Consider the following 22,131-nt stretch of genomic DNA (forward strand, 5'->3'; position numbering starts at 1 on the left):
GGCCTTGGAGGGATCTGGGGAGCGGGGAGGTTTTGGGGGAGCATAGGGACGAAGGCAATTAAACCACAGCTCCAAAGAGGAAGAGAAGCTGGAACCAGGCTGGGTTACACCCCCAAGCCTTGGACTTAAGGAGGTCTCGGAAAGCCGGCCGTCTAAGCCAGAGGTTCTCTAAAGCAGCAAATCACCCCCTGGAAGCAAACCTGTGGGCGTTTGGGTTGTCACCACAATGGGGCCCCTTGTGGATCCCACCGCCAGCAATGGTGACTGCCGGTGGTTCTCGGCTAGTTCACTGGCCACGCACCTGGTGCTCAGAGCTGCCCATTCTCAGGCCCCTCACCTGTCCAGCCCCTGCCTCTGTCCTTAGCATCCACCTGCTGCCTTACTGGTTATGTAACTTGGGCAAGTGTCCCGACCTCTCTGGGCCTCAGAGTCCTTCACAGTACAATGGGGACAATAACTGTCTGCTGAGGACTCAACGGAGGAGCCCGGCCCAGCTGCTCTGGGGGTTCCCCTTAGCATTACTGACCGGAAGGGCTTGGGCTGGTCCGGATGCACAGAGCGGTCAGATTGGCGAGCAGCCGCTGGAAGTGGAAGGGGGGCAGTGGAGGGTCCACGTCCTCAGAGGTCTCCTGCAGCCTGGCAGGGGCAGGGGGTCAAACCAGAACCTGAGGCTGGGGGCAGGTGGGGCCACGAAGCCTCCAGCAGGGGTGGGGACGGCCAGAGCCCCTAGACCACAGGGAATCTGAGTATGCCTGGACCTCAGGGACCACCTAACCACCCGGCCTCACTTCTCAGGACACAGCAGGACACTTACTGGAACTCAAGCTGTGCCTCCCCCGGCTGCCCGGCGTCCTGGGGGCCAGACAGGCTGGAGTGCCGCAGAGTCAGGGCCAGGCCTGCCCCTTCTAGCCTCAGCTGCACGGGGCATGGGGAGCTCCCGGCAGGAACCCAGAAGGTCAGTGTGAGGGGCTGCCCGTAGCTGAACCGCTGGTCTCCCAGGAACTTCTCTGAAGACGAGAAGAAGGCTGTGACAGTCTCCATTTAATTAACTTGATATTAAATGTCTGTACTGATTTTATTGGCAACCAAACATTCAAACAAGACGAAAAGCACAGCGAGTAGGAAACCAAAAGCTGCTGCACAGCAGATGCTGAGGGCAGCCCCCCAATACCCGTCAGCCCAGGCTGCAGCCAGGGCTTCAGCACGTGCGACCCCTGCAGTCACAATGGGCCTCACATCTGCTCTAATGCCCTGTGTCACTGTCTTGACATTCTTAATGCTTTTACCTTTGAACATGGGTTTTGTAGGTGAGGTCTGATGGGACAATATATGGGAGCAGAGGGGACACACACCACCCGCAGGGTGGTGGCACCTGGCTGCCGCCTCAGGCAGCACACATATGGAGTCACAGGCGTGGGAGTTTACTGAGGCTCAAAGAGGACAAGGTAAGGGTCCACACGGGTGACGAAGCAGGGGCGCAGATGGCCCCACAGGCCGCGCTTTCCACTGGGGTCAGAATATGCTTCCAGCAGAAAAGCAGCAACGGCGTACTGAGAAACACAAAGCACCACGGCACCCTGTGATAGCCTTTCTTATTCGCGTTATTTCTCTGCACGAGGCCATCGCTTGTGCTGGAAATCACGGCAGAGAACAAGGGGATGCCCCACTGTTCCTTTTGCCCTCAGTCCCTCTGGACTCATGAGTAACTGGGGGTCGTGTGTGTTGCTAGAACGTGGGGTAACAGGAAGTGAATAAAAATGTAAGTTCATCCACGGCCTTTCCCAACGCGGTGTGCCCTGCCCCCAACATAGAGCCCAGCAAACACTTGCGTGAATGACTCCTTTCTCTGAAATGTGTTGATGAAGCAGCTGTGGAACAGTGTTCCGTTTGTGGGCCACTGAGCTTGGAGTTTCTACCCCACGAGGCCCCAAGGATCCACGTCCTTTGTTTCCTGGCTGCAGGGCCCTTGGGTGCTACATCCACACAGCTCCTCTTGGAGAGGGAGGGGAAGGGCAGGACTGGGTCGGGGAACCAGTGGATCCCGAATCTGGCCACAGAGGAGCTCAGAATGGATGCCAGAATTCTGGTTTTGGGTCTGATCATTTCCAGGAGACCAGCGTTGCCCTAATAGATGGGGCTGTGGTTCAGAATGATCTAGAACTTCTTGCTACTGGAGGAATCCCATGGCTCTGGGCATGGGGTACAGTGGCCTGGTGGGGTGAGGGGCTGATGGGACGTGCACAAGGGTTGTCTAGGGTGGGACCATGGCCTGAAGGAGCCCTGGGTGGCAAGGCCATGCCGAGGAAGCAGGGGGGCTCCAGCAGACACTGTGGGGCAGGTGGTTGGCAGAAGTACGTTCCCAAAAGTGTCCACGTCTTAACCCCTGGCACCTGTGAATGTTATGTCACATGGCAGGGGCCATTTAAGGTTGCAGGTGGACAGCAGGTTGTTAATTGGCTGACCTTAGAGATTAATAGGGATTATCTAGCTGGGCCCAAAGTGGTCACAAGGGTCCTTAAAAGATGGAAGAAGGCAGAAGAGTTGGTGTCAGGGTGATGCAATACAAGAAAGACTGGACCAGCTCTGAAGACGGAGGAAGGGGCCAAGAGCCAAGGACTGCGGTGGCCTCTAGAAGCTGGGAAAAGCAAGGATGGATTCTCCCCTGGAGCGTCTGGGGAACGCACCTCTGTCGATACCTTGATTTTAGCCCATTTCAGACTTCCAATCTCCAGAACACTAAGAGGATAGACTTGTTGTTCTCAGCCACTAAGTTGGTGGTGATTTGTCAGAGCAGCGACAGGAAACACACAGGGCAGTCCTGCCTGCCTGTGCTGGGGGTACTACCTGGTGCTGTGAGCTCCTCTTCATCTTCTGGGTTCAGGAGAAGCCCCCTTGGGCTCCATCGTGTGGGATGCTCTGAGCCCCCCACGCTGCCGACCCGCCAGCCATCGTCAACTCCTGGACAGCAAACACACACACAGGCCCCTGTGATGCCCTGCAGGGTGGTCTCCATTTCACGCCGTTCCCCTCGTCCAGAGGACAGCCCCCCAAGGCCTGAGCACAACCTCACGTGTTCTAGAGACAGGCCACGTGAGGCTGAGAGCCGGCTAGTGCCAGCAAATGCTTGGTGCCCACAGCCGGGCAGCTCAGATCCCCATGTCCGAGCCAGGGTGGGGGTCTTATGGTGGGAGGCAGCCCCAGGAGAAGCTAGAAAGCTCAGGGACCTGGCTTTCTTTGGGGCCTGGGCAGACCTGTGGGCCTGCACTGCCCCTCAGTGGGTTTTGGGCACAGCATGAGGACACAGCCTTGAGACCCCAATGTGGGGCATTGGGACATCAGGGCCATTTCTAACAACACTGGACTTCAAAGAACGTCCTCATCTATGACCGCACTGCCCCTGACCTTGGAGGGCATGTGCCATTAGCCCCACTGCACTCAGGGAGGCCACCTGGTTAGGAAGCGGTCAACCCAGGATAGGAACCCAGGCTTCTGATCCCCAGTCCCAGTTCAGTCCACACTCGCTCTAGGGAACGGCAGTGCACCAAGCATAGTCTAGAATAGAGCAAGTGGCCTCAAGGGGACAGCTGAGGGAAGGGGTGGAGGCCAAAAACCTGGGGCACCCAAGGGTGCAGAGGGAGGAATGAAGAAAGGAAAAGAGGTCAGAAAGGGGAGAGCCAGAGCTCCTTGGTGCCAGGCTAGGTTCTCCCCCTCAGTGGCTCTGTGACCCTGGGTAAGTTACTTAACCTCTGAAGCTGATTCCTTACCTATAGATTGGGGGCAGTGAAGTACTTATGATGCCAGGAGCAGTTCTCAAAGTCAGTCTCAGTACTCTGGGCGATCCTTGAGACTCTTTGAGGTCAAACTGTCTTCTTAACAGTAAGTAACACTAAGCTGTTATTCACATTTTTCATTCTATCTCTCTCACAAGCATACGGTGAAGTTTTCCAGAAGCTACAAGATGTGTGATAGCACACCAGACTAAATGGCAGAAGCCGTGGTGAGAATCAGCTGCCTTCTATAAAGCCAGGCCTTCAGGAGATGTGCAAACATGGAAAATGAGGAGCAGGCTTCTCATAATTTTTTTTTTTTTTTTTTTTGCCTTTTAGAAACAGTTGTTTTTCACAGGTGTATACTATGTTTCATTACAAGTTTACTATAATTGTTTTTAAATGAATTAATATAGATATTTTCAAATTACTGTTTTACTTTCTAATACATAGAAATTAATCCATGTAAATTAATACATAGAAAATAACCATATAAACAACCCACATAAACAGAAGTGCTTTGAAGGTCTCAATAATTTTCAAGAACATAAAGGAATCCAGAGACCAAAACGTTTGAGAACTGCTGACTGAGGATGATTGTGAAATAACATGAGATGAATCCAGGGCCTGGCTCAGAGTGAGAACAGATCATGACACTGTTCTTAGGATCTATAAAATGAGCCCCGACTGACACTAACATTCATTCTAGACTCCTGGGCTAAGTGAACACATTGCTTTCCCATTCCAAGCCCCTCTCGGTCCTGCTTTCTGCGCGGCGCCCAGCAGAGGGCGCACTGTCCCCGCGTCTGGCCAGAGCCTGAGATTCCATCCCTGGCTGACACTAAGCTCCTCCGTGGGGGAGATGTGGGGTGGCCGGACCCTGTGGGGCACAGCCGGGGTCCGCACAGGCTGGGATTTATTGCAGAGTTCAGCGTTCCACCGCTATCCTGCTCCGAAGATGCACCTCTGCCACCTGAAGTTGGGACCCAGGGTACCATGGCACCCCTGGATCCTGTACCCGGAGAAAAGGCTGGCACAGTGGTTAAGAGCAGAACTCAGGAGCTGACAAACCGTGGTGCCAATAACTCAGTTATGTGACCTACCTTTTCTGGGCTTCAGCTGACTCTATAAAATGGGAATGAAAGCATTAACTTGCTGGGGACACCAAGAGCTTCCCTGCATGAAAAGAGCACAGTGCCTGGCATACAGAAAGTGCTCAATAAATGGAGACCAGGGGACTGAGCCTGAACCCTCAGCACTAGGATACTCCAAGGGAGGCCAATCTTGATCTTGAGTAACCAGAAATTCCCCTCAGGACCCAAAGGCTGTTGCATACCCAGCTCCCAACCCTGCCCACAAGTGTAAAGGCTGCTGGAAGCTGAGGAAAAGGCAGGGCCGGGGAGGGAGCCAAGGGTGCAGACAGGTACTGAGAGCACTGAAGGGCACAGAGGGACACATCCTGCAGGGCGGGCCGTGTGAGCCTGTGGGAGATGACTCAGCTGGGGCCTGAGGCCGCCCCTCCTCCTCACCCCCACCCACACCACCATCGCAGGATCTCCCAAAGCAGGACGGCCTGCCCCACCGGGCTGGGGGCAGACCCCACGGAGGTGACTGCGAGGGCTCTTCTTACCCTGGCGGAAGTCCGAGCGGATATGGTGCACCCGGAACTGGGCAGCGGCTGCACACACCTTGGAGTGGCCGTAGCAGAAGCAGCTGGTGCAGCCAGCTGAGCTGTGGGGCTGCAGGTTAAAAGTCCCCGGGCGACATCTGAAAAAGAGGCAGGACAGGCCCACAGGCCAAATGAACAGGGGAGCCCAGCTGGACTAATGTGAATCCAGAATCACTGGGGAAACTTAAAAAAAAAAAAAAAAAAAATGTACAGGGGAGTTGCAAAGCTAGTACAGAGTCCCATAGCCTCTTCACCCAGCTTTCCTTATTAACACCTGATGTTACCACAGTACATTGATCAAAACCAAGAAATTCACCTTGGTTAACGTTACTAAACTCCACACTTCACCAGGATTTCACACACCCCCACCCCCTTCTCACTAATGTGTTTTCTGCTCCAGCGTTCCAACCAGGACACAGCATTGCATTTAGTTGTGTCCTTAATCTCCCCCAATCCCCCCACCCCCCTGCCCCGCACTCCCGTTCAAGCCATTGTTTCTCAGTCTAGGTGTGTAGGACACAGCTCCCTGGCCCCTGCTGGTATGATGAGCCTTGTGCTCCCCCCCCCCCCCCCCCGGCTGAGGCAGTCGGTTGCCGGTCCTCGGTAGGCACTCATAGCAGCTCATGCTCATGGCAGCTCTAGCCGGCTGCCAGCCACTCATGGTAGCACACAGCAGCCCACGCTCGCTGCCAGCCACTGGCCGCTCCTGGCAGCACACAGCCCACGGCAGCTCACGCCGACCTCCCACGGCAGCTCATGGCAGCCCAGCTCCAGGGAGAGCTGTTGTTTACAATCTTAGCTATGGAGGGCGCAGCTCACTGGCCTATGTGGGAATTGAACCTGAGACCTCAGCATTAGGAGCACGGTGTTCCAACCACCTGAGCCACAGGGCCGGCACCCTAACCTTGACATTTTTGAAGAGTACTGGTCAGGTGTATTTTGTAGAATGTCCCTCAATTTGGGTTTGTCTGACGTTTTTCTCATGACGAGACTGGGGCTATGGGTTTTGGGAAGAAATAGAGGTGAAGTGTCCTTTTCGTTATAACACAACAGGGTAAATGATACCCATGTGACATCACTTAACCTTCACCACCTGCCAGGGTTTCCCACTGCAGAACTGCCATATTCTAATCATCAGAAGCAAGTCACTAAATGCAGCGTGCTAATTTCATCAGCGGCTCCTGCCTGTAGCCACTGTTACTGGTATTTAATAGTGATTTTCTATTTCCCTCATTCCTTCTACATTTATAATTTGGAATGCTTCTGCAAGGAAGATTTGTCCCTTCATCTCCATGTATTTATTTATTCACTCATCTATTTATATCAGTGTGGACTCGTGGATATTTATTTTATTCTTTGGGTTATAATCCAATACTATCGTTATTTATTTTGTTGTTCAAGTTGTTCCAGCTCTGGGAGCTCTTTTAGGTTGGCTCTTGTGTCCTCTTGACATAGGCCCCCATCCTGATTTGAAGGTTTTTGTTTTGGGTTTTTTTTTTAAGTCTGTTTTTGTTTTTAAGCACTTCCTGCTTTCTGGCACTAAAGACACTCCAGGCTCATCCTGCATTTTCCCCACCCCAGCCCTAGAATCAGCCATTTCTCCAAAGAGCCCTGGGGAGGCATTTAACAAATACAGATTCCTGGTTTGCACCCCGGGGGGCTCCATTTGAGCCTCCCAGATAGAAGAATCGAGTTCATAAGAAAATGCTGATAACCCAATGCCTAGCAGGCGCCAATAAACACATCTCATCAGACCCTCCCATTTCATAAATGGGCAGACTGAGGCTTGGAGGGAGGACCAGCTCAAGGTACGAGGCAGTGGGGCCAAGCCATGGGAGAACCAGGTGGGATGTGGTTCCCAGACTCCACTCTGCCTCTTCACTTGAGGAGTTTCAGGGGAAGGAACACAGAGCAGGGAATCCACCTCCCATCCCAGGGCCCACAGGCCACATGTGGACAAGGAGTGGGGGTGGCCTGGGGCTGGCCATGGTGAGAGTCAAGGCCAGGGCCAGCCATGCAGCTTTGACACCAGCTTCTTCCTGAACCAATACAGGCCCAGCAGAAACTGCCAAGAGTAGACAGTCTACAGTATAATGCTGTGTCGGGTACTTCACACACAGGGCCCATGGCCAGAGAATCAGAGTCCCAGGCAGACCCTACCCTGGCTGCAAAGGGTTTCGCAGGTCAGGGACAAAGCCAGGAAAAAGAGACGGTGCATGCCCAAGGAGGTAAACCTACAATGACCTGCTAGCCCCACTGCTGGGCTAGGGAGGCCCCCAAACATATGAAGGAGGAAGATTAAGGACTGTATGGCTTTGGGAAAGTCCTTCTGCCTCGTTGAGCTTTAGCTGTTCCATTTGTACCATGATAGGATGGCAAGGATGTCACATAGGTTTGAATGTCAGCTCAACTGCTAGGAGCAGGACATAGAGAAGGATTTGGAGGTTACAACAGGGCTCATGATAAACACTGCTGAGCTCTGGTGGCAGCCAGCCTCGGCTCATAGCGAGGCCACCCACACATGCCTCGAGGCCCAGCACAGGAAACAGCCAACCACATATAGCTCTGTGGCTCCTACCAGGTAGCTGCAGGCTGGTAACAGGCAAGGCTCAAATTAGCCTACGCGGGAGCCCCTCCCAAAAGATACCAGAAACAACACACCCAGAGACCAGCTTCAGACCACACTAGAGCTCTACCTGGTTAGCCCCACAAGCAGAACACCCAAAGTGGGGGTCTCAACAGGCATAAAAGCTTGCAGGGATAAAGCCTCCTCTGAGGGGTCAGCCCACACACAGCAGCTCATGCACTGTGGGTGCAGCCAATCCCCACAGTTAGTCAGCCTAGGAGTCAACCGCACCCACTAATGCGCCAAAAGCAATCAAGGCTCAACTACAACAGGAGAACACACACAACACACTCAAAGGACACTCCTGGAACACACGCACAGGAGATCAGGGAGACTGTGCCATTGGACCACACAGGACACATACTACATAAGGGCACCCGGCAAAGACTGAAGGACATAGGAGATCTACCTAATACATAGAAGCAAGCACAGAGCAGCAGCCAAAATGAGGAAACAAAGAATCATGTCCCAAATAAAAGAACAGGAGAAACCGCCAGAAATAATACTAAATGAAATGGAGGCAACCAACCTACCAGAGACAGAGTTTAAAACATTGACTATAAGAATGCTTAAGGAACTTAGTGAGAATTTCAACAAAGAGATAGCAAGCCTAAAGAAGGACACAGAAACCATAAAAAAGAACCAGTCAGAAATCAAGAATACAATACCTGAAATGAAGAACACACTAGAAGAAATCAACAGCAGATTAGATGAAGCAGAGGATCAAATCAGCAACTTAGAAGACAAGGTAGCAAAAAATACCCAATTGAAACAACAACAACAAAAAGAATGAAAAACAATGAAGATAGTTTAAGGGACCTGTGGTATACCATCAAGCGTAACAACATTCGCATCATAGGGGTACTAGAAGGAGAAAAGAGAAAGTAAGAGATTGAGAACTTATTTGAATAAATAATGACTGAAAGCTTTCCTAACCTGGCAAAGGAAATAGACACAAAAGCCCAGGAAGCACAGAGAGTCCCAAACAAGATTAACCCAAACAGGCCCACACCAAGACACATTATAATTAAAATGGCAATGGTTAAAGACAAAGAGAGAATCCTAAAAGCAGCAAGAGAAAGATAACTTACAAGGGAGCTCCCATAAGACTGTCAGCTGATTTCTCAACAGAAAATTGCAGGCCAGAAGGGACTGACAGAAAATATTCAAAGTGATGAAAAACAAGGGCCAACAACCAAGACTACTCTACCCAGCAAGGCTATCATTTAAAACTGAAGGAGAGATAAAGAGCTTCCCAGACAAGAAAAAGATAAAAAACATTCATTACTACCAAACCAGTATTACAAAAAAATGTTAAAAGGACTTCTTTAAGCAGAAGAAAGGAGAAAACAAACCAATGAAGATAAAAAATGTGAATAATAAAATGGCAATATCTATGTACCTATCAATAATGACTTTAAATGTAAATGGATTAAATGCTCCAATCAAAAGACATAGGGTAGCTGAATGGATAAGAAGACAAGAACCATGACTATGCTGTCTAAAAGAAACCCACTTCAGATCGAATGACACAGACTGAAAGTAAAGGGATGGAAAAAGATACGCATATTTTACGCAAATGGAAAAGAGAAAAAAGAGGGTAGTAACACTTATATCAGACAGAATAGACTTTAAAATGAAGACTATAATAAGAGACAAAGAAGGACATTAATATGTCCAACAAGAGGACATAACCGTAGTAAACATCTATGCACCCAACATAGGAGCACCTAACTATACAAAAATAAATATTGACCAACATGAAGGCTGAGATAGACAGTAACACAATCATAGTAGAGGACTTTAACACCCCACTGACACCAAGGGACAGAACTTCCAGAGAAAAAATCAACACAGAAACAGCAGTCTTAAATGACACACTAGACCAGATAGATTTAATTGATATCTTTAGAGCATTTTACTCCAAAGCAGCAGTATATACATTCTTTTCAAGTGTACATGGAACATTTTCCAAGATAGACCACATGTTAGGCCATAAAACAAGTCTCAATAAATTTAAGAAGACTAAAATCATAGCAAGCGTCTTCTCTGACCACAGTGGTATGAAACTATAACTCAATTATAAGAAAAAAAACTAAAACATACACAAACACATGCAGACTAAATAACAGGCTACTAAATAATGAATGGGTCAACAATGAGATCAAGGAAGAAATCAAAAGATACCTTGATTTCATTTAGTGAAATCACAATGAAAATGAAAACATAATGAACCCAAATCTATGGGACACAGTGAAAGCAGTCCTAAGAGGGAAATTCATAGCAATGCAGATACATCTAAAGAAACAAGAAAAATCTCAAATCAACAGTCTATCTTTACACCTAAGGGAACTGGAAAAAGAACAGCAAACAAAGCCCAAAGTGAGTACAAGGAAGGGATTAATAAAGATCAGAGCAGAAATAAATGAAATAGAGACTAAAAAACAAATAAAAAATACTGAAGATCAATGAAACCAAGAGCATTTTTTGAAAAGATTAACAAAATTGACAAACCTTTAACCAGACTCATCAAGAAAAAAAGAGAGGACCCAAATAAATAAAATCAGAGATGAAAGAGGAGAAGTGATAACCAATACTACAGAAACACAAAACATTTTAAGAAAATACTATAAACAACTATATGCCAACAAATTGGACAATATGGAAGAAATGGATAAATTCCTAACAGTATACAATCCTCCAAGGCTGAATCAAGAAGAAAAAGAGGGCTGGCCCGGTGGCTCAGGCGGTTAGATCTCCATGCTCCTAACTCCGAAGGCTGCTGGTTCGATTCCCACATGGACCAGTGGGCTCTCAACCACAAGGTTGCTGGTTCAACTCCTCGAGTCCTGTAAGGGATGGTGGGCAGCGCCCCCTACAACTAAGATTGAACATGGTACCTTGAGCTGAGCTGCCTCCCCCTGCAACTAATGCAACTGAGATTGAACACGGCATCTTGAGCTGAGCTGCCTCCCAGATGGCTCAGTTGGTTGGAGCGCGTCCTCTCAACCACAAGGTTGCTGACTCCTCAACTCCCGCAAGGGATGGTGGGGCTGTGCCCCCTGCAACTAGAAACGGCAACTGGACCTGGGGCTGAGCTGCGCCCTCCACAACTAAGACTGAAAGGACAACAACTTGAAGCCGAACAGCACCCTCCACAACTAAGACTGAAAGGACAACAACTTGACTTGGAAAAAGGGCCTGGAAGTACACACTGTTCCCCAATAAAGTCCTGTTCCCCTTCCCCAGTAAAATCTTTAAAAAAAAGAAAGAAGAAAGAAGAAGAAAAGGAAAATCTGAAGAGACCAATTACTACCAACAAAACTAAATCATAAAGCTCCCAACAAACAGAAGTCCTGGAACAGAGGGCTTCACAGGTAAATTTTACCAAACATTCAAAAAAGAATTAACACCTATTCTCCTCAAACTATTCCAAAAAATTCAGAAAAAGGGAAGGCTCCCAAGCTTATTTTATGAGGCCATTACCCTGATTCCAAAACCAGACGAAAACATTACAAAAAAAGAAAACTATAGGCCGATATCCCTAATAAACATAGATGCAAAAATCCTCAACCAAATAGCAGCAAACCAAATTCAGCAATATATTGAAAAGATCATACACCACAATCCTGGTGGGATTCACTCCTGCTATGCAATGTTGGTTCAACATCCATAAATCAATCAATGTGATACACCACATAAACAAAATGAAAAATAAAAATCATATGGTTATATCAATAAATGCAGAAAAAGCATTTGACAAAATCCAGCATCCATTTATGATAAAAACTCTCAGCAAAGGGGGAATAGAGGAAGCATATCTCAACATAATAAAGGCCACGACAAACTCACAGCAAACATCATCTTCAATGGGGAAAAGCTAAAAGCATTCCCCTTAAGCTCAGGAACAAGACAAGAATGCCTACTTTCACCATTTTTATTCAACTTTGGACTGGAAGTTCTAGCCACAGCAATCAGACAAAAACAGAAATAAAAGGCATCCAAATGGGAGAGGAAAAAGTAAAATTGTCATTATTTGCAGATGACATGATACTACATACAGCAGGGGTGTCCACACTTTTTTCAACGTTTTTCACCAAGGGCCATATGCGGTAAAATACACTAACAGCCGGGCCACTCACTCGAGGTGAAGTACGTATTGCCTCACCTGGTTTATTTAAGTAAACTAAATATATTTTTGGAATTTGCTGCGGGCCAATTAACAATGGATTGTGGGCTGCAGTTTGGACACCCCTGACATACAGTGAACCCCAAAGATTCCACCAAAAAACTATTAGAACTGATAAATGAATTTAGTAAAGTCACAGGATATAAAAGTAATATTCAGAAATCAGTTGTATTTTTATACACCAATAACAAACTATTAGAAAGAGAAATTAAGAAAACAATCCCATTTACAATTGCATAAAAAAAATACTTAGGAATAAATTTAAGTAAGGAGGTAAAAGACCTGTACTCAGAAAATTATAAGACATTGAAGAGAGAAATTGAAGAAGATACAAATAAATGGAAACATATACCATACTCATGGATAGGAAAAATTAATAGAGTTAAAAGGCTCATACTACCCAAAGCAATATATAGATTCAATGCAATCCCTATCAAAATCCCAATGGCATTTTTCACAGAACTAAAACAAATAATCCTAAACTTTATATGGAACCATAAGAGACCCCGAATAGCCATGGCAATCCTGAGAAATAAGGATGAAGCTGGAGAGATCACACTACCCGACATCAAATCGTACTAAAAGGCTATCCTAATCAAAATAGCATGATACTGGCATAAAAACAGATGCATAGATCAATGGAACGGAACAGAGAGCCCAGAAATAAATCCATACCTATATGGCCAACAAATCTGACAAAGGAAGCAAGAATTTACACTGGGGTAAAGACAGTCTATTTAATAAATGATGCTGGGAACACTGGACAGATACAGGCAAAAAAATAAAACTGGACCACCTTCTTATGCCATATACAAGAATAAACTCAAACTGTATTAAAGACTTAAATGTAAGACCCAAAACCATAAAACTCCTAGAAGACAATACAGGAAGTAGACTCTCAGACATTACCCCAGGTAATATTTTTACTGATATATCTCCTCAGGCAAGGGAAACAGAAGAAAAAATAAACAAATAAGACTACATGAAACTGAAAGTTTTTTCACAGCAAAGGAAACCATCAATAAAACAAAAAGACATCCTACTGAACGGGAGAAGATATTTGCCAATGATACATCTGATAAGGGGTTAATATCCAAAATTTATTAAAAACAAAAAATACTCATACAACTCAACACCAAAAAAAGCCCCAAACAACCCAATTAGAAAATGGGCAGAGGGCCTGAATAGATTTCTCCAAAGAGGACATACAGATGGCCAATAGACACATGAAAAGATGCTCATTGTCACTCATCATCAGAGAAACACAAACAAAAACCACAATGAGATATCACCTCACACCTGTCAGAATGGCCATCATCAACAAACAACAAGTACTGATGAGGGTGTGGAGAAAAGGGGAACCCTTGTGCACTCTTGGCGGGATTGCAAACGGGTGCAGCCACTATGGAAAACAGTATGGTGGTTCCTCAAAAAATTAATAATAGAACTACCGTATTGTATGACCCAGCAATTCCACTCCTGGGTATTAATTCCAGGAAATCCAAAACACTAATTCAAAAAAACACCAGCAGTGCCAAAAAAGTGTATCCAAGTGGACACTGTGGTCAACGTTGCTGAAGCAGTAGTTCGCCATCATCAGAAGTGTGTGGACGCGATGATGTGGACGCTGAGAAGTATGCGGAATACAGCGTGACTTGTATTCACCTTTTGTTATCAGTACATACACTATTACAATTTTAATACAATTTTCCTTTTGTAAAATGTGTATATATTTTTTGGCACCTTCTGTATATGCACCTCTGTTTACTGCAGCATTATCACAACGGCCAAGATATGGAAACCGAAATGCCCATCAATCGACAATTGGATAAAATGTACAACGGAGTATTATTCTGCCATAAAAAAGAATGAAATCTTACCCTTTGCAACAACAGGGATGGGCCTAGAGGATATGATGCTAAGTGAAATAAGTCAGACTGAGAAAGAAGTACCATATGATCTCACTTGTATGTGGAATCTAAAGAACAGAATAAACGAGCAAACAAAACAGAAATAGACTCACACATACAGAGAAAAAACTGATGGTTGCCAGACGGGAGGGGGCTGGGGGATGGGTGAGAAAGTGAAGGGATTAGAAAGTACAAATTGGTCGTCACAAAATAGTCACAGGGATGTGAAATACAGCGTGGGGAATATAATCCATAATGTTGTAAAGACTATATAGGGTGCCAGATGGGTACTGGACTTATGGGGGGAGCGAACCACTTCATAGATTATATAAATGCCTAACCACCACTCTGTACACCTGAAACTGATATAAACTAATATTGAATGTCAACTACAATTATGCATACATATGCATATATACATATATATAGTTACGGGATGTATAGCACCGCATAGGGAATACAGCCAACGGTATTGTAATAGCTAAGTACGGTGTCAGATGGGTAGTAGACTCGGTAAGGTTATCATTTCGTGCTGAGTTTAAATGTCTAATCATGTTGTTTTGTACAGCTGAAACTAACAATAAAATTAAATTAAATTAAATTTTAAAAAAAGATTGCTGTGCTCATTCATAATGTCCGCCCCGGTGTGAGACGAGAGGGCTGTGGGAAGAACACCACGTATTTGCTATCCCTGGATTAGAGGATCTCTCCTATCCTTGCCAGCTCTTTCTTTTCAGGATTCTAAGCTAGAAAAAAACATGTCTTTTCAAGGCTTATGAACCATCAGTGATGGTGGGTGAGTGAAAATATAAACAGTGTCATACAACCTTTAGATAACTTCCCGGATGGCAGACCCATAGCCCTACAGGAAGGGTGCCAGGTGGTGAAGTGCCTAAGTCTATGAGTCCATGCCCCCTGCTCCTCCCACCACCACAAGCCCTGAGGTCACTTCCAGTAGGGTTATCATCACACCGCCACACCTACCTGTCACACAGGCTGCCTTCCACATTCTCTTTGCAGGGGCAGCGCCCACTGTAGGGGTCACAGGTACCCAGGCTGCCAGCAGGATTGCAGGTGCAGGGTCTGCCAAAGAGACAGGACAAGGGGAAAAGTGTCCAATGAGCAACTCCAGAGTGGAACTAGCTCGTCCTCCTTGGAAGGAATTCTCTATCTGTCCCCATTCCTGAGAGAACCAGGAGGCAGGCTGACTCAAAAGCCTGCCTCCCCCCACCTTGCCAAGGAAGTGACCCATCCACTCACCTGAATTGCAATCCATCTGCCTACCCACGCACTCATCCAACCATGCATCCATCCATCCATTCACCCATCCACTCCTCACCCATCTGTGCAAACTTCCATCCACCTATCCATTTATTCACTCATCCATAGAGCCACTCATCCACCTATTCACTCACCCATCATCTTTCTACCCTTCCTTTCTTCCTTTCTTCCACCCATCTTTCTTTCCATCCATCCATCCATCCATCCATCCATCCATCCATCCATCCATCCATCCATCCTTCCTTTCATCCATCCGTTCATCTATCCACACAGGACCATCTGACAAAACATGGTTCCTTCCCTCATAGAGTCTACAGTCCAGTGAGGACGGGCAGGCAAACAGGTAGATGCTATGCTTTAGTAGGTGCTATACTCTAATAGATGTACAAGAGGCGGTGGCAGCGCCAAGGAAGTGCTTGGGGTGGGGACGAGGAGCCAAGTAGAAGGGAAGACGTCCTGGAGTGGTACCTTGGCTGAGAACTGAAGAACGAGTTAGGAGTTTGCTAGACACAGGCCAGGGACAGGCGGTGGGGTAGGGAAGGCGGGAATGCTCCGGGGTGGGAGGAATGGCACGTGCGAGGACCCAGAGGCCAGAGAAACCCTGGGGAAGCATCCAGGTCACCGCCTAACGGCCAGGTTTGTGGCCAGAACCACTGAGTACTTTGTGTGGGATCTGAGACTCCCCACACACCCCCAATGCATTTCCACCGCCTTCAAATATATGAGACTTGAACTAAGGCCAAGTTCATTTAAAAGTGCTTCTGAATTTATAATGGCTTCTGTTGTTGTTTTTTGGTCATTGTGTATTTTCTCAATCAAATGATGATAAGTGGGTTACTATCTTGTCTTCTGAGGTTCAGACCCCAGCAGCCCCCTGCCTGTCTCTCTTCCCTTGGATGCCCACCAGTGCTGTAGACTCAGCTTCCTCCCCACCACGCTCCCCTCACTGTGACCGGCCTCCCTCTGTCCAGGTGCCCAGAACCTGGGGGTCAGGTGCCCTCTCCATGGCCAAACCTAGTATAAGCCACCACGTCACCCAGTTGTTCCTGCTGCAGCCTCTGCCCCGGCGTCCAACCTCATCGCACTCCTGCTTCACGTTTACCCACAGCTCCTCCCGGGGCCTGCGAGGCTTCACTGCACCCTCTTGCTGTGCACGCCCTCCTGCCCTGCACGGCCTCCTGCCCTGCACCCCCTGCGCACTGCCCTGCACGCCCTGCGCACTGCCCTGCACGCCCTCCTGCCCTGCACGGCCTCCTGCCCTGCACCCCCTGCGCACTGGCCCTGCCTCGGAGCCTTTGCATGTGCTGTTTCCCACGGCCTGGAGCACGCGCCTCTCCCCCTGTTCCCTTAGCCCTCACTATCAGCCTCACACTAGAACTCAGTGCCTCTTCCAGGAAGCCTGTCCTCGGCCCCCAAGGCCGACTGCACTTCCACAGGATTGGCTCATACTCATCTGTCTGCCTCTCCAGGGACTGGGTGTCTCTAGTCCTTGCTCCCTGCTCAGGATCGGGGTGTGGTAGCTGCAGAATAAGAAAATGCTGACTAAAAGAAGAAAAAAGGGATGAAGGAATGGCGGGATGGAAGGAGGGAGGGAAGAACAGCTAATATCCAGTCCCTCTTGCTTCCCATCATTCAGATTCAGTCCAAATCCACCGCTATGAGCCCCTGCGGGCCGTCCACACCCATCCCCCGCCACCCTCACCTGCAGCCTCCCTCGCTGAGCGAGTGGAACCCGGGCAGGCAGCGGTCACACTTCCAGCCCGTCACAGTGGTCTTGCAGCGGCAGGTGCCCGAGCCATCGCACTGGAGGTGCAGGGAGCCTGGGGGAGGAAGGGCACGGGCAGCAGAGGCTGGAATGGGGAACGGGGGAGGGGCTGGGGCAGCAGGGCCCACTCACCTGCTGGGTGGCAGTCGCAGGGCTGGCAGGGCATCCACACGTTCCAGCGATAGAAGTTCTCCTGGCAGTGCTGGCAGTACGGCCCGGCTGTGTGGTCGCGGCAATGGAGGCAGCGCCCACCGTGGCCTGTGCTGCGGAAGAGCTCCCGGTCAAACGTGCACTGCTCAGAGTGGCCACTGCAGTTGCAAGCTGTGGGCAGGAGGCAGGGGCTGTGTGTCAGTGACCATGGCATGTGGTAGGAGAGGAGTCCATGCCAGTCAGCCTCCTTGTGCTGAATGAGCAAGCAGCTCGAGGGAAGTCAAGGATGGAGTTCAGGCCCAGTTTGATCAAGGATATGGAGCCCAAACAATTGATCTTAAGAGCAGAGGGATTTACTGACAATTGTCACCGCAATAAATTTAATTTAAAAAAAAAAGAGCAGAGGGGGCTCCATTAATAAATACACCAAAACACAGGCCCCCCCAGGTAAGCCGGGGTGCACAGTCACTCAATCATGGATCACACACTGGCCACCTTCCCCAGTGCAGCCCACTCCGGGATCTCCTGTGGGTCCTCTAAGCCATAATTGTGTGAATCTGGGGGTGCCCAGTGATCACGAGGTCACTCAGATGCATGGGAAATACAAGTCACCCTTCATTCACCCATTCATTCATTTTTAAAAACCTATATACTGAGGCTGGCTCTGTCTTGACTCTGGGGACGAGCCCAGTGGGGGGGGTCTGAACCCAGTTCCCACGTGTTGCCCACTGTTTGATGGAGGCCAGATGGAAGTTCTGGAGGTGGGGGGCTGTGATGGGAGAGTCAGGGCGGCGCTGGGAGCGGAAAGGGGGAGATCCTACGGGCGGGGGAGTGGGACGAGTCTTCCTGGGGGAAGTCAAGTTACAGGTGCATCTGAGGGGTAAGCAGGGAGGAGCTGGACGGTGAAGGAAGGCAGGAGAGAGAGGGGAGAGTCCCAGGCAGGAGGTGAGAGCAGAGGACAAACTGTGCAAGACCAGAGAAGACCCACCCAGTGTGCGCAGGGGGTGGGCATGGCATGTGACGGACAGGCAAGAGGGTGAGGACATTGTGCAGTGTGACAGGGCAAGGGGGGCTGTGCAGGGGCAGCTGTGAGGTCAAGAGGTCAGCAGAGCTTGATCCACTGCCGGGCAACGGACTTCACCTTGGAGCAAGGGGGCTAAGGAGGGTTAAGCAAGGGGTGGACGTAGTCAGGTTTGCACTTTAGAAAGCACCTAGGGCTGCAGGTAAAGGAGGGCAGGAGGCTGGGAGAGCAGGGAAGAGGGGGCTTCAGTGCCCAGAGGAGGGGTGAGGGGGGCCAGGCTGTGCAGCAGGAGACAGTCAGATGGGCCGGAGGGATGAGACGAGGCTGAATTCAGGGCTCTGGGGCTGCTGGGAATGGGAGTGGCAAGGAGTCAGGCATGAAGCCCCAGTTTCCAGGCTGGTGACGAGGAGGCCAGAGATGTGACCACAGGGATGAGGACGTGGCAGGAGAAGCAGTCTGGCCTTTGTGTCTCCTCCATGGGGACAGCCCCAGGCTCAGATGGGTGAGCCACGCAGCACAGCTCCCTGGGCCCTGGGAGGACTCGCTGGTGGAGGCGGGCCAGCGAGGGCAGCAGGAATCCATCAGGGCCACGGCAGCCCTTGGCAGCTCCTGTAGATACCACCCTGTCCCACGGAACAGCCCGTCCCCTCCCCGCCGCAGCTCTAGCTGCCAGTGGCCCTAGCCCAAGAGGACAGGGGGCCCCGAGGCCAAGCTGTCAGGAGCTCCTTCCTGCACATGAAGACACTCCCGCAAGCAGCAGCACAGCCGGCCGGAACCCGGTGACGCCAGCTACACACGGAGAGGCTGCAACAAGCCGAATGAGTATCTGGGGAGGCAGGGCTTGGGGCGAGTGGAAAGCTGGGGCGGACGGGAACACCAGGCTGGGAGGAAGGCGGGGGGGGGGGGAGTCCTCCCACCCACGGTGCGCAGCCCCACGTCCCTGGAGAAGGTATAATGGCACCATCCTCTCTAGCGTGTGGTCAAAGCCACATCACATGGGGGTTGGGACATGAAAGGGCTGCCTGGGGACCTGCGGGAGAAGCTGGGTGGGCAGGCCAGCACCCCCTAGGACCTGGAGTGGCCTGGCTTTCATTAGCAGCTGTGGTTGGCGCAGTTGAAACAAAGGAACAAGTTAGGGGACCTTCCCAGCCCTCCCACCAAGGACACCTCTACTGTGGGGAACTTGGTTTGGGGGAGCTGTTTGTGAGGGGAAGGACCGAGGATGAAACGCCTCCTTCCAGCCCCCCTTGAGTTCCTCCTCACCCCTGCAGAGGCACAGGGGCTCAGAGTCCACGCTGCCACCAGGCCCACCCAGGAGCAGCCCCCACTGCCAGGTCCCAGGGAGTTTGTTTCCTGGCCTACATGCCAGCCTCGGTCCCCAAAGTCCCAGGACACTCACGCAGACACTCATTGGCGGCCTCCGCTGTGCCCCGGGCCCACGGGCGGTCCTGGAAGAAGGGCAGGCAGCGTTCGCAGTCTGTGCCCGTGGTGTTGTGTTGGCATCGGCAGACCAGCTGGCCCGTCTCATTGGGGCCACACTCGCTGGCGTGCCCGTTGCATTTGCACCTGGGAAAAGAACATGGCGGATGGGGGTCTGGAAACTGGGTGGGCACCGGCAGAGGAGGGGTTAGTCAGTCACCAGGAAGCCCCTGCTCTGGGTGAGCCTGATGCTGTGGCTCAATTATGGAGCTCTATTGAACACCTACTATGTGCCCGGGCAGCAGTAACAGAACCAACCACACTAGGCTGTTCTGGGCTCTAGCCCCACTCAACAGATGGAGGAACTGAGGCACAGAGAGGTTGCCCCAGGGTACCAGTTAGTAATGGCAAAGTTCACGAGGCTATCGCTGCAGGATGGCCCCCGCCCCAGGGGTCGAGAAGGACCCCGGAAGAAGTCCTCTCAGTCTCCCAGCTCACAGGGCAGTGGGTGGGAGGCACCTCATGCCCTTCTCCTTTCCTGTGTCTAAAGGGATGGAAGCATTGCTCCTTACAGAGCACAGCCCCCAACTCATGTCATGTCCCCTCATCTGTGCCTTGGAGGGCAGCCCTGGCCCATGTCCCACCTCCCACAGGGTCAGGAGACAGGTGGAATCGGGCAGGAACAAAGAGGTGCCCTGGGGGCCATGCTCAGCTGAGCCCCACCCTGTGGGGTCATCACCGCTGTCCCAAGCGGCCAAACTGAGTCACTGAGAGGATGCCACAGCTTCCAGCTCCCAGCCTTCCTTTGTGCCGGCCCCCTACCCAATTAGCTCACATCTCACTGGAGTCCCACTGCTGTGGCAGGAGGGACTGTAATTATCCCCCATTTCACAGATGAGCAAACTGAGGTGCAGGCCATAAAGTAATGGATGCTAAGTGGCAGAGCTAGAATCTGAGTCCTGTTCTCTCCTATTCCATGCAGACCCTGAGCTCCAGGATAGTTCTCTAGGGCCACTTGGTGGCTCCCCAGAAGCTGTGTCCCACGCTCTGCCCTAAGTGGGCAGTGAAGAATCGTTGACCACTGCCAGCACCCACAGTGCTTTCTGTACTTGGGGGACACAGGGCTTTGGAAGGGCACAGGATACTACTTCCTCGCTAGGCCTCCATGGGAGCCCAGGGTAAGCAGGTAACACCCCAACATTTCTGGCAGGGGTAAGGCAGACACCAGGCAGTCTTGGGACAAGGGACCACCTGCATCCCTGAGCGGGTGCTGCAAACACCTCCCTTCCCTATGAAGCCCTGTGACCCCAAGAGAAGGCGTGAAATTCCTATAGGCCATTGTGGGACACAGGCTGCTGGGCCACCTGCCCCCAGCCAGCTGCTGACCCGAGGGTGGCCCAGCTCTGGCAGCTGGGGTCCAGATGTTCTCTGGCCTGAAGCCCCCTGTCAGCAGGCGTTGGAACAGCCATCTATCACCCTGTGAGAGCCCCTCCTCCTGGGTGGTGTGACCTGAATCAAGTGTCGAGGTGGCAGGGTGAGGGGGGAGCAGAGGGGCCTCATAGACACACTCCATTTCCCCTTCACCCCCAAGCCTCAGCCTTCTCTGGATGGTGCAGACACACTGAGTGCAGGCAGTGTCACTTCCATGTCACTTCCCAGACTTTTCCATCTCTCCGAACGCAACCCAAGCGTCCCCGAATTACGAAGCCCCTTGCTTCCTACCCCCAAATTCCATCACTCCCATGTCAAGCCGACTTCCTGTTCTAAATTGCTTTCAGCCCCACACACTGCTCCCCACCCTACCACCACCTCCCATGGCTGCCACCTAACATTCCAGCTGCTTCTCTCTCCTCTTATCCTTCCCCACGCGGATGTCAGAGGGTTGAGCCATTTAAAAAACCCAACCCTATTACTACCCCGGCCAAATCTTTCACAGTTCGCCACTGATTGAGCGATAAAAATAAACTGGATCCAGGGCCCTGACAACCTTCTAGCCGCCCCCACGCCAGCGCCACGCCCTCCATTCCAGCCCCAGGGCCTTATCCTGGATCCTCAGTCCCAGGATTCGTACCTGCTGGAATGCTGACCCCTCCAGCCTTGGCAGGTCCCCGTGTACGGAGCGGTCTCCCTGGGCTCCACACACCCTGCCCTCCCACCCTTCTCATTCCGGGCCATGCCGCCATGTGTACTAGAGACTGAACTGATTACTGCCCGCCACCCCCACGAGCCTGGGGCAGGGACACATCTGTCTTCCTCTCTCCTTTCCAAGAAAGAACCTGATGAGAGTCTGTCTATGTTGAAGACATCGTTTGTGCCTCCCCTGGTTCCACAGTG

At 50.5% G+C, this 22,131-nt stretch overlaps 1 protein-coding gene across 2 annotated transcripts in view; it reads right to left on the reverse strand.

The window, feature by feature from the left end:
• LAMC3 (laminin subunit gamma 3) overlaps positions 1-22,131 on the reverse strand; it is a 59,979-nt gene that overhangs the window by 21,357 nt on the left and 16,491 nt on the right. For both annotated transcript variants that reach the window (XM_074331196.2, XM_019728864.3), the window contains exons 4-11: positions 19,778-19,944; positions 17,340-17,528; positions 17,145-17,262; positions 15,146-15,244; positions 5,398-5,534; positions 2,845-2,958; positions 815-1,007; positions 527-636 (exon numbers count right to left, since the gene is read on the reverse strand). In XM_074331196.2, the coding sequence (XP_074187297.2) occupies positions 527-636; positions 815-1,007; positions 2,845-2,958; positions 5,398-5,534; positions 15,146-15,244; positions 17,145-17,262; positions 17,340-17,528; positions 19,778-19,944 (1,127 nt within the window). The remainder of the gene's footprint in view (positions 1-526; positions 637-814; positions 1,008-2,844; positions 2,959-5,397; positions 5,535-15,145; positions 15,245-17,144; positions 17,263-17,339; positions 17,529-19,777; positions 19,945-22,131) is intronic.

Source organism: Rhinolophus sinicus, chromosome 16, assembly GCF_057876585.1.
Source record: "Rhinolophus sinicus isolate RSI-liver-muscle chromosome 16, RSI-T2T, whole genome shotgun sequence".
Lineage (NCBI taxonomy): Eukaryota > Metazoa > Chordata > Mammalia > Chiroptera > Rhinolophidae > Rhinolophus > Rhinolophus sinicus.